The 23,564-nt window shown below is 41.4% G+C and overlaps 1 protein-coding gene across 5 annotated transcripts in view; it reads right to left on the bottom strand.

The window, feature by feature from the left end:
- The window catches only part of NCALD (neurocalcin delta), a 368,091-nt gene that overhangs the window by 22,160 nt on the left and 322,367 nt on the right, over positions 1-23,564 (bottom strand). For 4 of the 5 annotated variants that reach the window (XM_023726022.1, XM_023726023.1, XM_023726024.1 and 1 more), the window contains one exon: positions 13,166-13,562. In XM_023726022.1, the coding sequence (XP_023581790.1) occupies positions 13,166-13,543 (378 nt within the window). In that variant the 5' untranslated portion in view covers positions 13,544-13,562. Of the gene's footprint in view, positions 1-13,165; positions 13,563-14,045; positions 14,067-23,564 lie in introns of those variants that run through there. The other variant, XM_023726026.1, reaches the window with a different exon arrangement.

Here is a 23,564-nt window from a genome sequence, read left to right as displayed (position 1 = left end):
TAAAAAAAAAAAAAAGCCAAAAGAGACAAAAGTCCTGCACAATCACACCTCCAGGATGCATCACCTCATACAATACCCTGTAAAAACAGTGATTTGTGGCACACCCCCGTTTCTTCAGTTTCAAACAGTTATACAGATCCTGCCTGCTGGCAGCACATACTGTTAGCAGGAAAGCACCTTCCCAAGAAACCCCAGAGGATGAAAACATAGGTGGGTGCTATATGTCCAGCTGATCACGAAATTAATGGCACATTAGACCTTGCAGGTAAAAAAGATTTGAGACTGTGAAGATATAGCAATAAAAACTATCCAAGATGAAACACAGACAGAATAATTTATCAAATGAACAGGGCATTGGTGAGTTGTGGGAAAACTTCAAGAAACTTAATATATATGTAATTGAGACCCCAAAGGAGAGGCAAGTGGGGCACAGAAATGTGTTTGAAAATACAGTTGTCAAAAATGTTCCAAACTTCATGAAAACAATAAACCCACAGATCCAAGAAGCTCCTTGTTAGACATAAACTACCAAGAAGAAACAGCCCTCTATCTAATAAAGAAGTTGAACTTGTAGTTAAAAACTTTTCCACAAGAAAAACTCCAAGTCCAGATGGCTTCACTGGAGAATTCTATCAAACATTTAATGAAGCAATAATACCAATTTAAACAAATTCTTCTAGAAAATTGAGAAGGAAGGAATAATTTCCAACTCATTTTTTATGACTAGCATTACCCCGATATCGAAACCAGATATTACAATTCATTCTATGAGGCCAGTTTTGCCTGACACAAAGACATTACAAGAAAACAAAGGACCAATATCCCTCATGAACATAGATGCAGGAATTCTAAACAAATTTTTAGCAAATCAAATCTAACAATACATTAAAAGGATAATGCATCATGATTAAGTGGGCTTTATCCCAGGAATGCAAGGTTGATTTGGTATGTAAAAAATCAATCAATGTAATTTATCATATTAACAAACCAGAAAGGAAAAGCCATACAATTATCTCAATATGCAGAAAAAACATTTGATAATATCCAACATCCATTCCTGATTAAAAAAAAAACATCTCTCAGCAAATTAAAAATAAAAGAGAACTTCTTCAACCTGATAAAGGCTATTCTATGAAAAATATACAGCTAAAATCACACTTACTGGCGAAAGACTGACTTGAAATAAGACAGTGGAAGGACGTATGGACTGGAATGATAGATGTGAAAAATATTAAGGAGGCAGATTTAATAGGTCTGGTGACCGCCTGGATAGAGAGATAGATGGGGAGGGGAGAGATATCTTTGACTTGATTGATTGGATAGATGGCAAGGGCTATTTGTCAAAAAAAAAAAAAAAAGTTTTTGCGGGGAGCAATGATGAGCTGGTCTTTGGAATGTTTTCTCTGAGGTACCGTGTAATATCCAAGTGGAGATGTCCATTAACTGTTGGACATATCAATGCTCAAGTTTGGGGCTGGAGATAAAGATCTGGAAGCATTTGATTTCTTCAGCCATAAAAGGGAGTTAATAACTGTCTTAGTTATCCAGTGCTGCTATAACAGAAATACCACAAGTGGATGGCTTTAACAAAGAGAAGTTTATTCTCTCACAATCCAGTAGGCTAGAAGTCCGAATTCAGGGTGCTGACTCCAGGGGAAGGCTTTCTCTCTATGTCGGCTCTGAAGGAAGATCCTTGTCATCAGTCATCTCTTGGCTGAGGAGCATCTCAGTGCAGGAACCTCAGGTACTAAGGATGCACTCTGCTCCCAGCACTGATTTCTTGGTAGTATGAGGTCCCCACATCTCTCTGCTTACTTCTCTCTTTTATATCTCAAAAGAGATTGGCTTAAGACACTATCTAATCTTGTAGATTTCATCAATATAACTGCTGATAATCCAACTTATTACATCATAGTGATAGGATTTACAACACATAGGGAAATCACCTCAGATTACAAAATGGTAGACAATCATACAATACTGTGAATTATGACCTAGTCCAGTTGACAGGTATTTTTGGGGGACAAAATTCAATCCATGACAATAAGGTTGTTGTAAGAATAAATGAGATAATGCGTGTGTACTGGGTTGATAGTATCATGTCCATCTGGAACCTGTGAACATGATCTTATTTGGAAATAGGGTTTTTGCAGATGTAATTGAGTTAAAATGAGGTAATACTGGATTAGGGTGGGCCCCAATGCAATGACTGGGTTCCTTATAAAAAGAGAGAAATTTGGACAGAGAGACACAGAAAGGAGAATGCCATGAGACGAAGGAGGAAGACGTTGGAGTGATGTAGCTGCAAGCCAAGGAATGCCAAGGATTGACAGACACCACTAGACACTAGGAGAGAGACAAGGAATAGATTCTCCTTCAGACTCTCCAGAAGGAATCAACTTTATTGACACTTTGATTTTGGACTTCTACCTCCCAGAGCTGTGAGAGAATACATTTCTGTTGTTTTCAGCCACGTGTTGTTGTTATCATTGTTAGGTGCCGTTGAAATGGTTCCTACTCATAGTGACCCTGTGTACAACAGAATGAAACACAGCCCGATTCCACTCCATCTTCACAATTGTTGCTATGTTGCAGCCCATTGTTGCAGCCACTGTGTCAATCCATCTCATTGAGGGTCTTCTTCTTTTTCTCTGACTCTCCACTTTACCAAGCATGATGTTCTTCTCCAGGGACTGGACCTTCCTGATAACATGTCTAAAGTACATGAGATGATGACTCGCCATCCTTGCTTCTAAGGAACATTCTGGCCACCTTGTTTGTGTTAATTTGTTACTGCAGCTCTAGAATACTAGTAAAGCATGTAAAGTAATTATCATTATGTCTAACCCATCTCAAGCAATGAAAACATGAGGCTTCCCCAGAGAGAATGAATAAAGAAGAGGGCTGAGGAACTCTGCTTGGGAATATCCGTATTTAGGGAGTAGGAAAAGGAAGAGGAGTCCACAAAGGAGACTGGGCAGGAGCCAGAAAGAGATGCCTCTTGGGTTATAGGCACTCATTAATGTTTTCCAGATGGTATTTGATGCTAAGAGTTAACTTAAATTCTTAAGCTGCAGTGTCACTTGTAATAATATGATTACCGTATTTTTACGGAAATAATGTTCATCTTCTACGTTTGTTTGCTAACCGTGCCCTCCCCCTCGTGAGCTATTTTCGTAAGTGCACTATGCTAATTTTTTTTTACCGCAACGTGTAATGGTATAGCAGTACTTATGAAAATACCTCGAGGGTGGAGGGCATGGTTGGCAAACAAACATAGAAGGTGTTTGTTATTTGCATAAAAATACAGTAATCCCATAATAAGAAAGGGGCACACCAAACACAACCAATAAGCAAGCATTCAGGTCTCTTCTAGAGACAGTCACTAGCCTAAGTGATTGCCTGCAAGAGTTTTCTCCGGGAAAGAAATCTAAGTTGTATTCCAGGGTAACATCTGTGGTCCACATTCAGAATTAAGAAATGGGCAAGAGTTTGGAGTTGAATTCCCAAGGGCCATATCAAGATGGAATTGAATTTCTTTCCTTTTTATTTTTATTTTTTTCAGAACCAGAAGAGCACAGTGTTTCAAGTCTCTAAGGAACATATTAAAAGTGACATAGTGTCTATGACACCAATTTAGAAACCCGTTTTTGGAAAAAACGCAAACACCACTCAGGATGTGGTTCTAAAAAAATGCAAAGAAGTCTCTCTGGTCCTTATTTTGATCCTCTGTGGCACAAATACTCACAAGATGGCTGTCTGAATTGGTCACAGTCTGATGTTCTTGAGATCACATGGGATTAATCTGTCAGTTTGCTTGATGCCCTTTGATGGCCACCACCATCATCTCCCCTCCTCATCAGGTTACTGTATAGATACCAAAAATCAGCAACAAAAAAACCAAACCTGTTGCCGTCGAACTGATTTGGACTTATGGCAGCCCCGTGTGTTACAGACTAGAACTGCTCCATAGGGTTTTCTTGGCTGCAATCTTTACAGGAGCAGATCGCAAAGGCTTTTTTTGTGGCACCACTGGGTGGCTTTGAATTGCGAACTTTTAGGTGAGCCGCCATTTGCAAACTGCTTACGCCACTCAGGGACCTGTACTGTATAGATAGATATGCCTTATTCATCACGGGTGAAATCAGAAAGCAAATCTTTTCCCACACTGCTAGAAGAAACAAAAATGAAATCCTCTGTGATGGGCTACCAGTATACTCCCAACCTCCTTCCTTCAGGGTTCATTCATTTAGGATGCATGAAAATGTAGACAAGGGGTGTCTGAAGTTCACCTGACCTTCAGCAAAAGCGCCAGGTAACCCTGAATCACAAGTATGAGGGAAAGTCTGATTTTAAGACAACGGTTATTTGAACAGCAAGTATATTAGAAGCAATCATTAACATCAAAATAATGAATATGCTAATTACAAATGATTCCAACCTGATCTTCAAAGCAAGTTCTCCGAGCACTGCAATGGGTAACATTATGTTAACTTGTATATTTCTTTTAGAAAAAGTCTGTAACTTGGACTTGGGAAAGAATCCAGTCAGGCTGTCCCCCAAACAGTCCCAATGCATGATGTGAGCCTGTGGGCTCAGGTCAACAGTTAGGGTTTGAGAACTTCCTGGTGCCAACCACATTCTCTCCTGGAGAGGTGATCTTCCTTCTGTCTGAGTCCTGTGAGGACCAGAGCAGCTTTAGTTTTATTCCCAGACTAGCTGGTCTTCAGTGGGAAAGAGCAGCTGAAGAAGGCCGGAGCTCCTAAAGTCATCTGTTCAAGAATATCTCTTCTGCGAGTTACACCAATTGGAAATTTAGTTGGGTCACCTTCCTTTTCCTTGTGAACATACATTTCACTACTAAGCAAATTTCACTTAACATTTACTGGAAAATTCTATTTATTTCTTTGTCTCTTGAATCAGAAATAACCTCGTTTTATTGTCTTTAGCAGGGAAGCACCCTGGTCCAGCTCTGGAAACTGTGGTAGTAATAATAACCGGTATGTATTGGATGATACCCTGTGACAAAGGAGCCCTCGTGGTGCAATGGTTAAGCACTTGGCTGATAACCTGAAGGTTGGTGGTTCAAACGATGCCTCGGGAGGCAGATCTGATAATCTGCTTCCGTAAAAATTACAGCTTAGAAAACCCTGCAGGGCAATTCTACTCTGTCACATGGGGTTGCTAAGAGTCAAAATCGATTTGATGGCACCCAAAAACAACAACAACCTTTATGAGAGGCAGGGTTCTGAGTGCTTCACTTGTAATAATTGATTTAATCCTTACAATTATCAGTGAGGTAGGTCCCATATCAGTTCCATTTCACAAACCAGAAAACTGACACGCAGTGAGGTGAAGTAACTTGCCCAAAGGCATGCAGTTACTGAGCGGTAGAATGACAGCTGGAACTCAGGCACTCTGGTGCCAGGGTCTACACCCTTAGCAACAACACAAAGCTGCCTCTGTAGTAAAGGGAAGCTCAGCTTGGGGACCCAGGGATAAGCAATTGTGATGCAGGGAGACAGAAGAGAAGGAAAAAAGGACTGAAGAAGAAGAAAGGCAGTATTGACCTGCTTTGACCAAGATACCTACTCTTTCCTTGGCTCCTTCTTCATCTTTGCTTCGGGCACCAGTGATCGATTTCTGTCTAAACCTGTAATTTTCATTCTATCATAAGGGAAATGCAGTGCAGCTTATGTACATGTAACCAATGACAGGCTTGTAGTTAAGAACTTGATCTTTTGGGGGTCCTAGTTAGTTACTTGGTCCCTGATGGTGGAAACCGTTTGAACTTGACTGCCAGCCTCAGTGATTGTGGTTTGAACCTACCCAGTGGTGCAACGCAAGAAAGGCCTGATGATCTGTTTCCATAAAGATCACAGCCCAGAAAACCCTATGGAGCAGTTCTACGCAGTAACGCCTGGGTTACCATCTGTCAGGAATCAACTTGATGGCAAGGGGTTTGTTTTTGGCAGCTATTTTCTAAGAACAGAAGGGAGGCAAGTTGAACTCCATTTTTTCCCTACATTCTCTCCCTGGGAGAGCTGCGGTCCTATTCATAGTTCAGCATCTGTCCCCATGCCCAGTACCCCAGAAAGCATCCAAGCATTCATGGTAGACTTGCTGGCTAGGTCAGCTCCGCCCTGGGTTGCGATGGATTTGGGTATTCTGACTGTCCTCCAGCTTGGCAGAGGGGCAGGGGGCTTGGGTAGGAGAAAAAGCATTCTCCTTCCTCTTGCAGTGGTGTTCAGCTACAAACACTAATACCTGGTAAAGATGAAGATTGGGGTCCAAACAAGTTTATAATTATGCTTGACAATGAATGAGGTGTAGGACTCCAATTCATAAAGCATCCAGTTGTTCTCCCTGATGTTGCTTCCTGTGGTTTAGCTTTGGTATCCACAGAACGTTATTTATGGTGACGAGCTGGAATCCTTCTGTATTTGTTAACATTGGTAAGGACTCTAAAATTTATGACACTCTTTCGAACTCTGAGTAGTACTGAAATATACTGTATTTGTGTCCCATTGCTGCTGTAACAAGTTACCACAAACTTAGCAGCTTAAAACAATGCAAATTTATCATCTTACAGTTCTGGAAGTCAGAAGTCTGAAATCAGTTTCACTGGGCTAAAACCAAGGTGTCCATGGAGCTTTGTTCCTTCTGTGGGCTCTAGGGGAAATGTCTTTGTTTTTCACAGTTTCTAGAAGCTGCCTGCATTCTTTGGCTCGTGGTCCTCTTCCTCTATCTTCAAACCTAGCAATAACGGATGGAGTCCTTCTCATGCTGCCAACATGCTGGCAATTTTTAACTTGTTTGAATTCCTGAATCTTGGAGGAATGTGGGTTCAGCCAGCAATTTCTTCTTTGACTCTTGTAATCAAGCTACAGGGTTAACTCACGTTAACAAATACAACCTTAATTTGTTCATGAAACTTCTCATCTACAGCTTGCCTCCAGCTCATCACATTCTGAGAGATATTTACCCAAGCACAAAGTACGGCTTTAGCAGACATCGGCTCCTTTGAAGCAAATGTAGTATCTGCAAATGTGCATTCTCCTTAACCGTGAAGACCAGATGTTGTTGTGTGCCATCAAGGTGATTCTGACTCAGAGAGACTTTAAGGGACGGAGTAGAACTCCCCACAGGATATCCTACGCAGATCGCCAGGTCTTTTCTCTTGTGGAGCTGGTGGTGGGTTTATACTCCTGACCTTTCAGTTATCAGCTCAGGGCTTAACCACCGCACTATCAGGGCTTCCTCGCAAACCAGCTAGAACCAAGAAACGAGGATCCACACAAAGGCACAAAGCTACTTTTGACAATGACATGGCCTAGAGCGTGGGCTTTCAAAGAGGAAAACAGAGAGAAAAAAATAAAATGGGAAATTCTTAAGATCTCACTGCAAATTCCAATTCATCCAGAATAATTGAAAGCAGGGAGATTACCATATGAATGTGACAGAATACATGAATTGTTAGTTTGCAAAGTAATAGAATAGAATAGCATAGCCCTTAATATGAAAATGATTCTAAAGTTAATTTAATCTCATTGGTGATTTGGAAGTTGCCTCAGGATGCTGCAATATTTCCTCATCCATGGTTATGAATATTAATCATCAGGGTGTAGAGCTACAGAAACAATGGAGGAAATCTAAGCCTTCCAGTTTAAAAAGTGTGAGTATATAAGATGTTATTAAGGAATGTGTGTCTTTACAACTATGACCTGGAAACTCACTAGGGGCCTGTCAATGGGTTGAGGTACTTTACGGTGAAGAAAAAGCCTCTGTCAGGGTGAATGCATCTTTATTTACATGATCACCTTTTATATTCCATCATGAACAGGGTACAGGTTGGCAGGGCTCAGTAGGTGTTTACTGGCACCTTTTAAACATTCTCTGCAATTGTCCCACTCTCTCTTGCAAACTGGGTTCCATAGCACAGGGAGTGTCTTCGTCTTCCCTGTGGTGTTTATTTTCAATGCCAGGTACTTGCTGTTGTTGTTGTTAGGTGCCGTCAAGTTGGTTCTGACTCATTGCAACTCGATGTACAACAAAACGAAACACTGCCCAGTCCTGCACCGTCCTCACAATCATTATGCTTGAGTCCATTGTAGCAGGCACTATGTCAATCCATCTCATTGAGGGTCTTCTTTTTCGCTGACCCTCTACTTTACCTAACATGATGTCCTTCTCCAGGGACTGGCCCCTCCTGACAACATGTCCAAAGTTTATGAAATGAAGTCTTGCCATCCTCGCTTTTAAGGAGCACTCTGGCTGTATTTCTTCAAGACAGATTTATTTGATCTTCTGGCAGTCCATGGTATATTCAATATTCTTCACCAACATCATAATTCAAAGGTGTCAATTCTTCTTCGGTCTTCCTTATTCATTGTCTGGCTTTCACATGCATATAAGGTGATTGAAAATACCATGGCTTGGATCAGGTGCACCTTAGTCCTCAAACTGATATCTTTGATTTTTGACACTTTAAAGAGGTCTTTTGCAGCAGATTTTCCCAATGTAATACGTCGTTTGATTTCTTGACTGCTGCTTCCATGTGCGTTGATTTCAGATCCAAGTAAAATGAAATCTTTGACAACTTCCATCTTTTCTCTGTTTATCATGATGTTGCTTATTGGTCCAGTTGTAAAGAATTTTGTTTTCTTTATGTTGAGGTGCAATTCATACAGAAGGCTGTGGTCTTTGATCTTCATCAATAAGTGCTTCGAGTCCTCTTTACTTTCAGCAAGCCAGGTTGTGTCACCTGCGTATCACAGGTTGTTAATAAGCTTTCCTCCAATCCTGATGCCCCATTCATATAGTCCAGCTTCTCAGATTATTTGCTCAGCGTACAGATTGAATAAGTATAGTGAAAGGATATAACCCTGATGCACACCTTTCTTGATTTTAAACCATGCAGTATCCCCTTGTTCTGTTTGAATAACTGCCTCTTGGCCTATGTACAGGTTCCTCATGAGCACAATTAAGTGTTCTGAAATTCCCATTCTTCACGATGTTATCCACAATTTGTTATGATCCACATAATCAAGTGCCTTTGCCAAGTACTCGTTGTTGTTGCTGTGTGCCATCGAGTCGATTCCAACTCATAGCGACCCTACAGGACAGAGTAGAACTGCCCCATCAGTTTCCAAGGCGCCGCCAGTGGATTCGAACTGCTTACTTTTTGGTTAGCAGCCTGAGCTCTTAACCACTTCACCACCAGGGATTCAGGTGCTTAGTAAGTGCTTAACAGTAGGTGTTGAATGAATGCAAGAATGATTCTTAATTTCCATCAGCCCATGAGGTCCCTCCCTGCCTGGAAGTCTAATCAAAAAAAAAAAAAAAAAACAAACTCATTACTCTAAAGTTGATTCCTACTCATAGCAACCCTATAGGACAGAATAGCACTGCCCTATAGGGTTTCCAAGGCTGTAAATCTTTATGGAAGCAGACTGCCACGTCTTTCTCCCCTGGAGCAGCTGGTGAGTTCAAACCGCCGAACTTTTTGTTAGCAGCCAAACACTTAATCACTGCACCACCAGGGTGCTTTATCTACATCAATACCAGCCAGGAAGTCATTGACCAAGGGCAGCGAGGAGACCCGTGCAAAAACAGTAAGTGGGAGATGACACAGTCCTGATGAAAACAAAATTTTTTTCTTAGAACCCAATCTGGAAGCAATTCTCTCCAAAAGGAAAATATATCCCTCCTTTTCACTGTAGCAGGAGTCACTGGGTAGTGCAAATGGTTGAGTGATTGACTACAGGTACTTGCCGAAAGCTGGCAGTTTGAACCCACCAAGAGATTCCTCGAAAGACAGCACTGGCAATCTGCTTCCGAAAGGTCACAGCCTTGAAAACTCTATGGAGCAAGTTCTACTCTGCACACATGGGTCCCCTTGAGTCAGAATCGACTTGATAGCAGCTAACAACAATATTCATTGCAGTGGATAACAGAAACAGCCCGTCCCTCCCAGATAAAGGACAGAGATAAAGCAAAACTAATTAAACAGAAGCGCCTTCTTAATTTTAATTTTTTTGCTTAATTAACAAAGACTAAGAAAAATCAGAAAGTGCAATGATATGGGGACACGTCTCATACACTTTGATGGTATATTCGAAAAAATGGTTTGTCAGAATATATCGGTAGCCTTAGAAATGTTCATATCCTGGCCCAGTATTTGCACTTCTGGGAATTCTGCCTAAGGAAATAGTCCTAAATACAGAAAAATCTTCATGTGAAAGAATAATTTATTTGTTATTATATCTAATAATGCAAAATTGGAAACAACCTAAATATCCAACATTAGGGGAAAATTAAACAACTTATAATATATTGTATGACTAGAATGCAGTTATAAAAAAAACAAAAAAACAGTTGTTGTGGAGTGGACTCTGGCTCATGGCGACCCCATGCATGTCAGAGAAGGACTGTGTTCCATCGAGTTTTCAATGGCTGATTTTTTGGAAGCAGATTGCCAGGTCTTTCTTCTGAGGTGCCTCTGGGTGAAACCACTAACCTTTCGGTTAGCACCGGAGCACCTTAACCATTTGCACCACCCAGGGACTATGCTGCCATTAAAATATCTTTATTAAAGGTTTTTGTAACATGACAAATACTTGTGTTAGTTACTGTGCTAAATGAAAATGCAAAGATACGAAACCTTATATACATTATGAAATCAACTAGATATTTTTAAATGCAAGGAACTAGGACCAGTAGGATATATTAACAAATTATCATCAATGATTCTCTTTGTAGGTAGGGTGAGAATACAGAGGACTTTTCTTCTTACCTTTTATCTGTTTCTATACTGCCCTATTCCCCTGGAAAAAACAAAAAAATCCTCACAACTGGACCAATAAGCAACATCATGGTAAACAAAAAAAATACTAATCTTGTCAAAGATTTCATTTTACTTGGATCCACAATCAACCACCATGGAAGCGGCAGTCAAGAAATCAAATGACATATTACATTGGAAAAATCTGCTGCAAAAGACCTCTTTAAAGTGTTAAAAAGGAAAAAGTCACTTTGAGGACTAAAGTGCACCTGACCCAAGCCATAGTATTTTCAATCGCCTCAGATGTATGCAAAATCTAGACAATGAATAAGGAAGAACAAAGAAGAACTGATGCCTTGAAGTTTGGTGTTGGCGAAGAACGCTGAATATACCACGGACTGCCAGAAGATAAAACAAATCTCTCTTGGAAGAAGTACAACCAGAGTGCCCCTTAGAAGTGAGGATGGCAAGACTTCATCTCACATACTTTGGACGTGTTAACAAGACGAACTAGTCCCTGGAGAAGGACATTATGCTTGGTAAAGTAGGTCAGTAAAAAAGAGGAAGACCCTTGACGAAATGGACTGACACAGTGCCTGCCACAATGGGCTCAAGCATAATAACAATTGCGAGGATAGCGCAGGACTGGGCAGTGTTTCGTTCTATTGCACATAGGGTTGTTATGAGTCAGAACTGACTTGACGGCACTTAACAACACCACCATATTGCTCATATGTTTACAGTAGACATTATATTTTTATTACTTTATCCTCAAAGGATGGAAATCCTTTATTTTGGTTTATAAACCATGTCTCGGGGGGATTAATTTAACAGATGAATCCAGGTAGTTTTTGCTCTTGGTGAAGGAAAGTCACTGGTATCCCAAACACAAAAGGGGACCAGCTGGTAGATCTTGGAGAGCTTCCTGATGAGCAGGGGCCATTTGTATCCTTGCTCCTGCATCCCTCCAGCCTTTGCAGCTGTCACTTCTTTAATTGCTCATGTGAATTAGTCCCACAGGCCTGGGACCAGGCCCCAGGCCTCCACCCCAAGGCTCAATAACAGGCCAGTCTCGCACGTCTCTTTCTGGCTCTGTCCCCAGTTTCCATAAAAAACAAATGCCACTACCTCCCCTGCCTCACCCGCTACCAGTAGCTGGTGCTTTTTGTCTCTTTGGGTTTTACATTCCCTCATCCGCCCAGCACCCTACCCGTTCTCCTAGGGCCTGCAGCACTGTGTGTGAACCCAGATGTTCCGGGATGAGTGCTGGCCTCTGAGACCAGCTCTCCCAGAAGCCAAATGTCTGCTCCTTTGGCCCTGTTGCCTGCTGCTGGAAGCCTCCCTGCTGTGTCCCACTCTCTTGCCAGGACAGCGAGCTGCTGCCAGCCCTCTCTGGTGCTGCCCGCCCACTAGTCCTTCCTATTGTTTGCAGTCAGGGCTCTCCTCATCCTCTCCAGAAGCTGTGACCTGGCCCCCTTAGGTTTGCGTCTGGGTTCCATCACTGCTGATCAAGCTGCCATCGCCATGACCATAGCTCTTTACCTTCCTCTACCACCTCCCCAGAGGTTTGTTGATTTCCCACAGGAAAATGTGGCCAGCACTGGGCCTCTTCTTCTGTTCTGTTCAGGGAATTTACTCTGGTGAGTTATTTGGGGAAATGAAATGGAGTGACTCCTATTAAAGTGACAGAGGCTTCTATTCTACAGTGTTTGTATCTCTGATGGGACAGACATGGAGTCAAGATTCCTGCTCTTATTCAAGAGTCTAATAAAGCTGAGGGTTAATGATAGTGGTGATGATGAACTTTTCTATATGACTGGCACTGTGCTAAGCATTGAACATAGAAAGTCACATCTAGTCTTATGGGGCACACAAAATAACATGGGTGGATACCACTGGTAGTTTTATTTTATAGATGAGGATACCGAGGCTCACTTAAGCAAACGAACTTGGTCAAAGTCACAGAAGGAGTGAATAAAAGAGTCAGGATTTGAACTCAGGTCAGAGTCTGATCATTAAACACCACTCCAGGCAATATAGCCCCAAAGGCAGATCATGGCAATGAGTGGTTGGAGTAGTCATATGAGCCTGATCAACTGAAAAGTGCTTGTCCATCTGTAGGGTGTGGTGACTGATGTCAGGCAAGAATGTAGGCTCAGGGATGCCAGAGTTTTTGAGTTTTCAAGAGATGCCTACAAATCTGGATTTTGAGATGCCATCTCCCTTTTTCATAACGTGGGTTCAATTTTTTTTTTAAGTGGGTAGGCCAAATAAAATGCCTCGGTAGGCCAACAGTTTGCAACCTCTGCACTATGATGTACTGTGCACTTTCCAATTCTTACTTGTGACGCGTGCTCTTTTTAAAGGGCTAGAACTACATACCTGGACAATCTCTAGCATTTCCGCCTTGCTGATGTAGCCATTGCCATCCAAGTCATACATGCTGAAGGCCCATTTCAGCTTCTGCTCCAACTTCCCTCTGGACGTTACACTCAGGGCTATGATGAATTCTCTAAAGTCTATTGTCCCATCCCCATTGGCATCGAAGGTGCGGAAGACATGCTCTGCAAATTTGGAAGCATCCCCATAAGGGAAAAAGTTCCCATAAATTTTCTTAAACTCTTCCATTGACAAATGTCCACTGGGGCAGTCTCTCAAGAAGCCTTTGTACCATTCCTGGATCTCGTGCTCTGTAAAGTCTGTGCTTTCCAGTAAGTCCTGCATGACCTCCGGGCGCAGCTTGCTGTTCTGTTTCCCCATCTTGGCAGCGAGAATTCAGCTGAAGATAGAACAGAAAATACATAGAATTTTTAGAGCGGTTCTTCAGGGGCACCATTTATAATTTACAATTGTTCCTTTGAGAAAAAGGAAAAAGAAAACAAGCTCTATTCTAGCCCAACAATATTGTCTAGGTTTTGCAGTATAGCAGTCAGCCTAACAAAATGAGATAAAGACAGGAAGGCAGAAGATACAGAGCAGAAAGATCATTGACCAGGAAACTGATCTCTTTTATACAGAGCCAATGTGAAAACATAGATTGATAATGAAAGTCAGTGAGTGAGTCAGAGAGACAGGAGAGAGAGCACTTGAGAGAGAGAGACAGAGAGGTTGAGAGACAGCAAAACAGAGAGACAAAGAGAGAAGAGACGTGGGAGAGTTAGCTCTGACTTATCAATTTGCAAGAGCTTGAGCCTGAATCTAAGAATACTGGGGCTCTAATACCCAATCAAAGGGGACCTATGTACAATGGTTAAGCACTCACCTGCTGATGGAAAGGTTGGCGGTTCGAACCCACCCAGTGGCTCTGCGGGAGAAAAGATCTGGTGATCTGCTTCTGTGAAAATTACAGCCTATGGGGCAGTTCTACTCCATCCTGTAGGGTTGCTATGAGTCTGAATGGACTCAGTGGCACACAACAACATAACCATACCCAATCCAGGGCACTGGGTAGTTCAGTAGTACAATTCTCATCTTGTGTTCAATCCTGACCAATGCACCTCATGTCAGCCACCACTCATCTGTCAGTGGAAGCTGGCATGCTGCTATGATGCTGAACAGGTTTCACTAGAGTTTTCAGACTAAGACTGACTAGGAAGAAAGCCCTATGGATCACAATGTTCAGATCCCCAACCGATCACGGGGGTGATGTAGGACTGGGCAGTGTTTCATTTTGTTGTGCAAGGGGGTTGCCACGAGTCAGGGGATGACTCAATGTTAGCTAACAGCAATAACAAGAACAATACCCAATCCAAGTATTAGCAAGGAGAACTAAGGGCGAGGAAGAGAGAAACCAAAAGAGAGAATTCAGCACTTTCTATTGTCAGAATATTTCCAAGTAAAGTGATGCTTGGGGCACACAACAGAGAGTCCCTGATGGAGCAGGAGAAAAGTGGGGTGCAGAACTCAAATAGTAAAAAGACCAGACTTACTTTGACTGAGACTGGAGGGAGCCCGGAAGACATGGCCCCCGGACTTTCTGTTAGCCCAGAACTAAAACCATTCCTGAGGCCAACTCTTCAGACAAAGATTAGAGTGGACTGTGGGACATAAAATGATACTCGTCAAGAGTGTGCTTCTTAGCTCAAGTAGATACATGAGACTAAATGGGCAGCTCCTGTCCGGAGGCAAGATGAGAAGGCAGAGAGGGTCAGGAGCTGGTTGAATGGACACGGGAAATCCAGTGTGGAAAGGAGGAGTGTGCTGTCACAGTATAGGGAGAGCAACTAGGGTTACATAACAATGTATGTGTAAATTTTTGTATAAGAGACTAACTTGAATTGTAAACTTTCACCTAAAACACAACAATAAAAAAAATAAAATAAAGTGATGCCTGGATAAAACTGGTTGCCATCAAGTTGATTATGACTCATGGCAACACTGTGTGTGTCAGAGTAGAACTGTGCTCCACAGGGGTTTTAATAGCTGATTTTTCAGCAGTAGATTGCCAGTCCTTTCTTTCAAGGTGCCTCTGGGTAGACTGGAACTGCCAAGCTTTTGGTTAACAGCCAAGCTCATTAACCATTTGCATTACCTAGGGATTCTAATGCTTGGTTACCTACTGAATATTATAAACAAAGACATGAGAAGGAAAGCAGAAACAAACCAGTCTAGTACTGCTAAATACTACTAAGCTAGTCCAGTTAATGGAATCCACAAAGTCCGATCACTGATCACGGTGGGTTTAGATGGCAAACATGATGACGCATAAAGCTGCTTATGTCTTATGTTTAGTGCTTATGGAATAGGCCAAAATTTCTTTTTTAAAATACAAATCACTTTGTTTTTCTTATTATAATAGTAGCCCACAACCATGCTAAAATAGCAAAACAACACAGTGCCGCACATAGAAAGAAGTCAACATTCCAATCCCAATGATTAGAGATAATGACTGCTCGCATTTGGGTGTGTGTCCTTCCAGATTTTTTGTATGAGTATCTAAGTATGCTGTTAATATATTATGTGTTTTAATATGTTTACATTTTTAAAAACAAGAATATATGCAATTTTTATTACCTATTTTTTCATTTAATATAGTGTGGGGAACAAAGGCAGTTTTTATTAGATGGACATATAGCTGTAAATACCAGCTTCTCCTCCACATAGCCATTTAACATTTATTGAGCACCATGCCTGAGGCATGCTTCTGATGTTGTGGATACAAGAATAAAATGTGGCCACTCTTGAGGGCATTCCATTGTGTGTGTACAGGGGTGGTGGTGATGGTAAGGAAACAATACCACACACATTCAATCAATACATGGAACCAGAGGAATGGACGTGGTGCTGTGAGCACAGAAGGGATTCTCGAGCCAAAGGAGGACATAGGTGATATCAGGGAAGCCTTCTTGGAGGAGGTGATATCTGAGTTTAGTTCCTGTTTCAAAGTCTTATGATTTAAGAGTGGTCAGGATAAACCGCTTCTCATAAAGGGGTTCTGCATTGATATTTGCATTTTTCTGACATTGAAAAAAATTCCGAAAGGAAGGCTTGGAAATTTACAGAATTTTTGAAAGGCAACATTGCCATTTTAATAACGAATTTCAATTTTCTTTGGGATTTTTACACTTTATGGTGCTTATTTGTTTAGATGTCTGTCTCCCTCCTACTACAGCCTTGAAGAAGAGTCTATATTGGAGTTATCTTATATCTCTGAGGAGTCTTGGTGGCACAATGGTTAAGCACTCGACTGCTAACCAAAAGGTCACCAGTTCAAACCCACCAGAGGCTCCATAGGAGGAAAGACCTGGCGATCTGCTCCCCTAAAAATTATAGCCTTGGGAACCCTGTGGGGCAGTTCTACTCCATCCTAAAGGGTCGCTATGAGTCAGAGTCAACTCAACGGCAATGGGTTTTAGGGTGAACTAATGAATGAAGGAATGACTGAAAAAAATGATTGAATAAACAAATAAATGATTACAACATGGAACTATGGAACAGTCTTGTTGGTAAAGGAAGCATTTTTCCAGAAGGACAAGGCCCTGGTTCAGAATGTCATTTGACACACTAAAGCTATGTAGTGGTTAAGACTTGGTCTTATAACCCCTGAAGTTGAATTGCCTGTAGAGCTGTCTGTTGCTCCCGCTAAATATAAATTCCTAGAGGCCAGTGTCTGCATCTCACACTGCCCAGACTTCTTTCATATTGTCCATAGTTCAAAGAATAATGAGCAGTCTTTGCTGATTAACAAAGTTGATTGGTTTTCTTTTCTGAGTTCTGCACTTTGAGGCAGAGCCTGGGCCTGCTCTACCTCCTATGCAGGCGTCTCCTCAGGGGTGGGGAGAACCAAGTTTTCTTCCTATTAGTATGACCAACAGCTGGCAGGAAAGAGCTTACTTTTGGAGGTCCCCTTTTATGGGAATCAAGCAAACACCATTTTATGCAGGAACAAAATTAAACTAGAACTCCAAATGGAGCACAATTTATCAACTAAACATTCCAATAACTTTCACTTTCTCTCATCTCCCTTTTTTTCTGGAAGGGGGAAAAACAAGCTAAGTTAGAGAGACTGGTTTGTATTAGAATTTTAAAACTGTCATTTAGCTGCTAAATTGGCAATTTGCCTGAGGCCAGAATTCAGAACCCTGAGGTAATACATAATACATGGGTTTACAGAGCTCTAAAACATTTTACGGTATTTCAAAGTAATTTTGAGTTCTCCTTTTGGGGAATTCTTTAGAAGATAGCTCTTTGGTGTGGTGTTCAATCAAATCACCGTTATTACAGTTTGGTTAAGTGCAAATCACCTTGTGCTTGGCCTTGGGAAAAAGTGCTATTTTGATATTTAAACTTACTCCCGTAAAGAATGATTTATTTCCCTGGAAATATAAAGCACTATTTCTTTAAAACCAAACTTCAGCTCCTTTCCCGATGTTTAAAAAGTGCTTCTCATTTATTAGTTGTTTTGGCACTCGAAACAAACTGCCTCAACATTTTGGCTAAGTCTCCCACTGAGACTGAACTGTGTGCAGCTATTTCTCGGTAAACAGTAATTAAACCACATTTACAAATTCATTAGCACAGAAAGCCCATAACACAAACAAAGCAGGAGAACACGGAATAAGTTATTTGAGAAGCGGGTGTTTGCCACTTAGTCCAGAATTTGTTTCAGTAGATAAATACAAAAACTTTACGAAGTATGATGACCGTACTTGAGCAAGCCATCTGGACTTAGTTAGACTGTATGACAAAAATCTCAGGGTACATACGATAGAGTTTCATTTTAGGGGGGAAGAAAGATAGAAGAATGTCTGACAATACCTTTTTCTCCTGGAAGACAAGAATTTCTGCCTGTTTAAATCGGGGGGGTGGGGAGGAAAAAAAAACCAACAGGGAAATGCTACATTAGTTAACTAAACTTGTTCCTGACCAGTCCATTGCAACTCATAGCAACCCTAGTCAAGAAAAATAAAAAATAGTCTGGAGACAAAAGTTGCACCTCAGGTCAAACCCTTTTCATTAGTCTATTCAGTCATTAGAATATTTATTTTGTGCCAGTGGAATATAACGGGGGAAAAAAGCTCAGGCTAGGAAATAAAATCCTTGGGTCTAAAGCTGACTGTATTATTTCTTGTTGTTGTCGTTAGCTGTCATTGAGTAGGTCCCCAACCATGGCGACTCCATGCACAATGGAACAAAATGCCGTCTGGTCCTGCCCCATCCCCCTGATCGGTTGTGGATCAGATTGTTGTGATCTATAGGGCTTGACAGATGGGTGGTGGCTGTGCTTGAGGGGCATTGGCTGGGAATTGAACCCAGGTTTCCCACATGAAAGGCAAGAATTCTACCACTGAACTACCAATATCCCCTTTATTATTTACTAGCTGTTGGCTAATTCACTAAACTTCCTTGTGCATCTCAGTTTTCTCCTTCGTAAAATGAGTTCCACTGGAGTTCCTATCTCATTGACTCATTCTAAGAATTGTTGTAAACACTGCCTCAAGGCCAGACCATGGTAAATGAAAACAACGTCTTATCCCTGATGGTCATTCATACATTATTCCATTGAACCATCACAACAATCCCATGCCGTAGGCAGGGCAGTCTTTCTCCATTTTACAAGCAAAGAAATAAAAACTCAGAGATGCTGAACGACTTGTCCCAAGTCACACAGCTTGTAAATGAGAGAGTCAAACCATGAGCTCTGGTTGTCTGCTTGGCCGTCCACTGGTTTTACCACTACATCCTACTAACTCCACGGGCAATGCACATACAGAAATTAAAAACAAACAATAAAAAAAGTTCCACAAAAAGTCAGGGAAAAATAGGTAAGAAGGAGGAGAACCTCCTATTGGAACTCATTATTCCACAAATTTGTTTCAAGTGTCTGCTAAGGCCCTATGGTTAAAGCTGGGAACAAAACAGACGAAACTGCTGTTCTCATGGAGTTTATACTCTAGTGGCAAGAGACACACAGTGCATAAGATAAATATGTGAAATAGCAGAGGAACTGTACCATGGAGAAAAGCAAAGCAGAGAAGGGGGTTAGGAAACTCCAGGGATGGGGGAAATGGGAGTTGAAATTTTAAATAAGCAGCCAGGGAAAGCCTCATTGAGAAAGTGGCATTGAATAAAGACCAGAGGAAGTGAGGAAGCCAGCCATGGAGTTATCTGGGGTAAGAATATTCCAGGCAGAGAGAACAGCAAGTGAGAAGGCTGTAAACTGGGAGTGTGTTAAGCACGATCCATCCACTTCTCCAGTGCCACATCAGTCTAAACTACCGTTATCTCTTTCCTGGACTTCAACACCCTCCTCACTAGTCTCTCACTTTTCATCTTGTCCTCCCTCTCCCTACTCCTAGTCCTAATCTACTCTCCACTCAGCCCCCAGAGTGACCTTTAAAAACAGACCATGCTAACCCCCTTCTTAAAGCTCTAGAAGGGCTTTCTAACACACTTAGAATGAAATCCAAACTCCTTCCTTTGGCCCACAAGGCTCTGTATGAGCGGGCCCAGACCATCTCTGACATATCTCTGGGTCCTCCAGAGGCACCCTGGCCTTGTAGATGGTACAGCTTTTACCTCCGAAGGACCTTTGCTTCAGGGCCTTGAAAAATACTTTTAAATAACATATAACCTCTCAACCCTTTAGTTTACATACCTTTTAAGTTAGATATCAATTCAGACAGATAGATAGAAAATTAATATTTTTTGCTGAATCTATACTGCATTTCCTTAGGTAAATACTACCTATTCTATTAATAAACATCAGCATTCTGTTATTCGGTGCTTTACTCTGAGAAGGGCAATGTAGAATTTCCCAACTTGTTTTGGGTCACATCCAATCTCCCAGTGCTCAAAAAATAAATGTGGGGTAAATATTGACCACAGTTGAAAAAGGAAAAAGTATACGAGAAGAGAAAACACCCAACCACAAAGAACCATGACCAGGAATCTAAAAAATGAAGTTAATTTTCTGTTTGAAAAGAAAAAAAAAAAGGAATAGAAACTAAAATTGATGCCACAATGCAAGGAAATGGTGTTTAGTGAACAATTGGTTGGACTGTGTGTTCTCCTCACTTTATTTTCTGTATCTATGCGAAGGATCTGCAGCATTTCATTTCTGCAATTCCTCATAAGGCTCTAAAAACTCTGTGACTTAATTGCCTAGAGCCCAGAGTTAGTTCTTCCAGGGAAAGGCCCATAACTTACCCTGGACAGCGTGGTTAACTTCAGAGGAAAAGTTTCAATGCAAACTGCACCAAGGTCTCCTAAAATGGAATTTACAAAATGCTAGCAGCTAAAGTCAAGTTTGGCGGCCACAGGGAGCACAGAACCCATAGTGGTTCCAGAAAGAGATCAGGCTAATTACAACATTTGTCTATTTGTGGCATGTAACCTTGTCCACTAAGTGATGCTTTGAATTTTCAACCAGTGGAATGTCTGAATTATGAAATCTCGAAAAAGATTCCTAAAACGTAAGGAAGGAAATTATAAAAATTATAGAGGAAAGGGAGCAAGTATTCATTGACCATGACTTGGACATCAGATATTTTAGCCATCTGAATTTTACAGGTGGCTAAAACCCTACAGATTCATTTCTAGGTCAGTTGTCTTTTGTTCTCACTGAAGAAAAAAAGACTAGATAAAAACCTGAAAAGAGCATTGTTTCAGGAATTTTTCTTCAGTGGAACCTGCCTCTCTGTGGGAGTTTGAAGGGAGATCATACATATAAACTGGCATATTTATATAATAGAGTCCCTGGGTAGCACAAATGGTTAATGTGCTCGGCTGCTAAATGAAAGTTTGGAGGTTTGAGTCCACCCAGAGGTGGACTCAAAGAAAGGCCTGGCCATCTACTTCTAAAAAAATCAGTCAATGAAAACCCTACGGAGCACAGTTCTACTCTGATACACATGGGGTCGCTATGAGTTGGAATTGAGTTGATGGTAACTGGTGTATTTATATAATGAAAGAATTAGTTAATAAAACAAAATGGTGCATAAAGGGAAAAACAGAAATATCGAAGAGGGAGAACTGAAGAGTGATACAGCATTTCCACTACCTTAGTCTCATCTTGACCAAAGACTATTCTCTCCTCTGGCCTCTGGTAAGATGAGCTGATGTAAGGACCTGAGACCTATTTCCTATAACCTTATCAGGATCACAAAATGGTTTTGCTGGAATTATCTGAAATATGTTAAAAACCTCTGCTTGCAGCGAGGTTTTCTACTGATGAGGATGGGCATGTGGATGCCCATGTCCTGTTGAAGGGGTCACAGCCTGCCTGGGACACAGCCTGGGTCACACACTGGCACTTGTTCCTACAGCAGAGAGGTGACAGGGTTTGAGAAAAGAACTCAACTAGCACAAAAAAATCTAGTGAGCAGAAGGCTCGCTAGAAATGAACTCACCCTTCCTTCTGCCTTCACCATGGTATGAGATAAAGCCCAGGAAATCCATCTGGTCTCCTCAGGATAAATAGGGGGTTAGGGTCTCTGAAATATCTGACCCTGGTTCTACAGAGCCAGCACTTCCGATGGAGAGGGCCTGCCCAGCCTTGGGCCCTTCACCAAGTCTTATTTTTCATTAAAGTAAAGTGTCACAACATCACTGCCAATAAAACATACATTATGATAAGAATCTCCACAGAGCATTATCTAACATCTACTCCCTCCCCACAAAATGGATATTTGTTTGTTGCTGATTACAAAAGTAAAAATCATTATTGTGAAAAATAATAATAAAGGGCTATAGAAACTGAATATCCTCACTCCTATCCAGTGGCACTCCGTAGAAGACAAGCACTATAAATAGTTTTATTTATATATATTCTCCTAGACATTTTAATCTGTATACTCTAACTATAAATGGCATCATACTATACTGTTTTGTAAACTTCACTTTAACTTAAAAATATATTGTGGCTATGCTTCCATGGTATACATAGGGATGTATTGCATCCTGTTGAATTGCTGCATTTTCAATTATTTATTGATTCAATAGATAGTATTGAGAGCTGACATCATGTGAAGCACTGAATTGGATAACAGAGACCATGGTTAGTAAAAAACTCACATAAAGCTTACAGTCCTTTGGTATTCCATTGTTTGGAATTTACTTAACTAATCCCCCTTGATGGACATTTAAATTAATCCCAGTTTCCGTTTACTACCTTGGTGTTTACCTTAGGCACGGTTCCTGGATTCCTTAGACGAAATTTATTGCAAAGAGGTTCTCAATGTCAACGATCTCTCGACCGTCCCTTGTAAATTCTCCAACAAGCCATTTTTCTCTAGAGTCTTTACGTCTTAACTATCTTGAAAGGAGCCCTGATGGTGCAGTGGTTAAGCACGTGGTTGCTAACCAAAGGTTGGTGGTTCAAATCCACCAGCCACTCTGTAAGGATTTACCCCTGTGGGGTAGTTCCACTCTGTCCTATAGCGTAGCTATGAGTTGGAATTGACTCGACAGCAATGGAGTTTGTTTGTTTTTGGTATACATCTTGAAAGGGTTTACACACCTGTTAGAAAAGGAACTCCACCTGCCCCTCTGGCCTGACCTTGTCATGTGAGTGTGCCATTTGCTATTCCGAGAACCTATGTGGGCAAGCCCACCCTGCTCTTTAAAAAGTATGCTGTTTTGGATACAAGGAAAAGATTAGTCCAACGGACTAACAGACCACAGCTACCAAAGTGTTGACCAGACAGTCCAGTACAGCTACACGGTGCCCGGCTACCACAACTGACTGCTCTGACCGGGATCACAATAGAGGATCCTGGACAGAGCTGGAGAAGGATGTAGAACAAAATTATAATTCACAAAAAAAGACTAGATTTACTGGCCTGACAGAGACTGGAGAAACCCCGAAAGTATGGCCCCAGACACCCTTTTATTTCAGTGGTGAAGTCACTCCCGAGGTTCACCATTCAGCCAGGAATTGGACAGCCCCATAAAACAAAACGGGACTAAGGAAGCACAGCAGTCCAGGGACAAGGACTAGAAGGCAGAAGGGGACAGGAAAGCTGGTGATAGGGAACCCAAGATTGAGTGAGGACGTGTTGACTTGTCGTGGGGTTGTTAACCATTGTCATAGGGCAATATGCGTACTAACTGTTTAACGAGAAACTATTTTGTTCTGTAAGCCTTCACCTAAAGTACAAAAAAAAAAATCTATGTGAGATCAAATTGACAACAGCAACTCAAAAGCTTTGATGGAAAGCCTAGGGGACAGTGAGTTGAAGACAATGGTGATGGAATAATTTGGAAAAGGACAGTGAGAATAGCAGCACAACTGGAAGAATGTAATTGATGCCACTGAATTGTACATGTAGAAAATTTTGAA

This window comes from Trichechus manatus, unplaced genomic scaffold (assembly GCF_000243295.1).
Source record: "Trichechus manatus latirostris isolate Lorelei unplaced genomic scaffold, TriManLat1.0 scaffold00009, whole genome shotgun sequence".
In the NCBI taxonomy this organism is placed as follows: Eukaryota; Metazoa; Chordata; class Mammalia; order Sirenia; family Trichechidae; genus Trichechus; species Trichechus manatus.
This window is presented reverse-complemented; position numbering and strand designations above follow the sequence as displayed.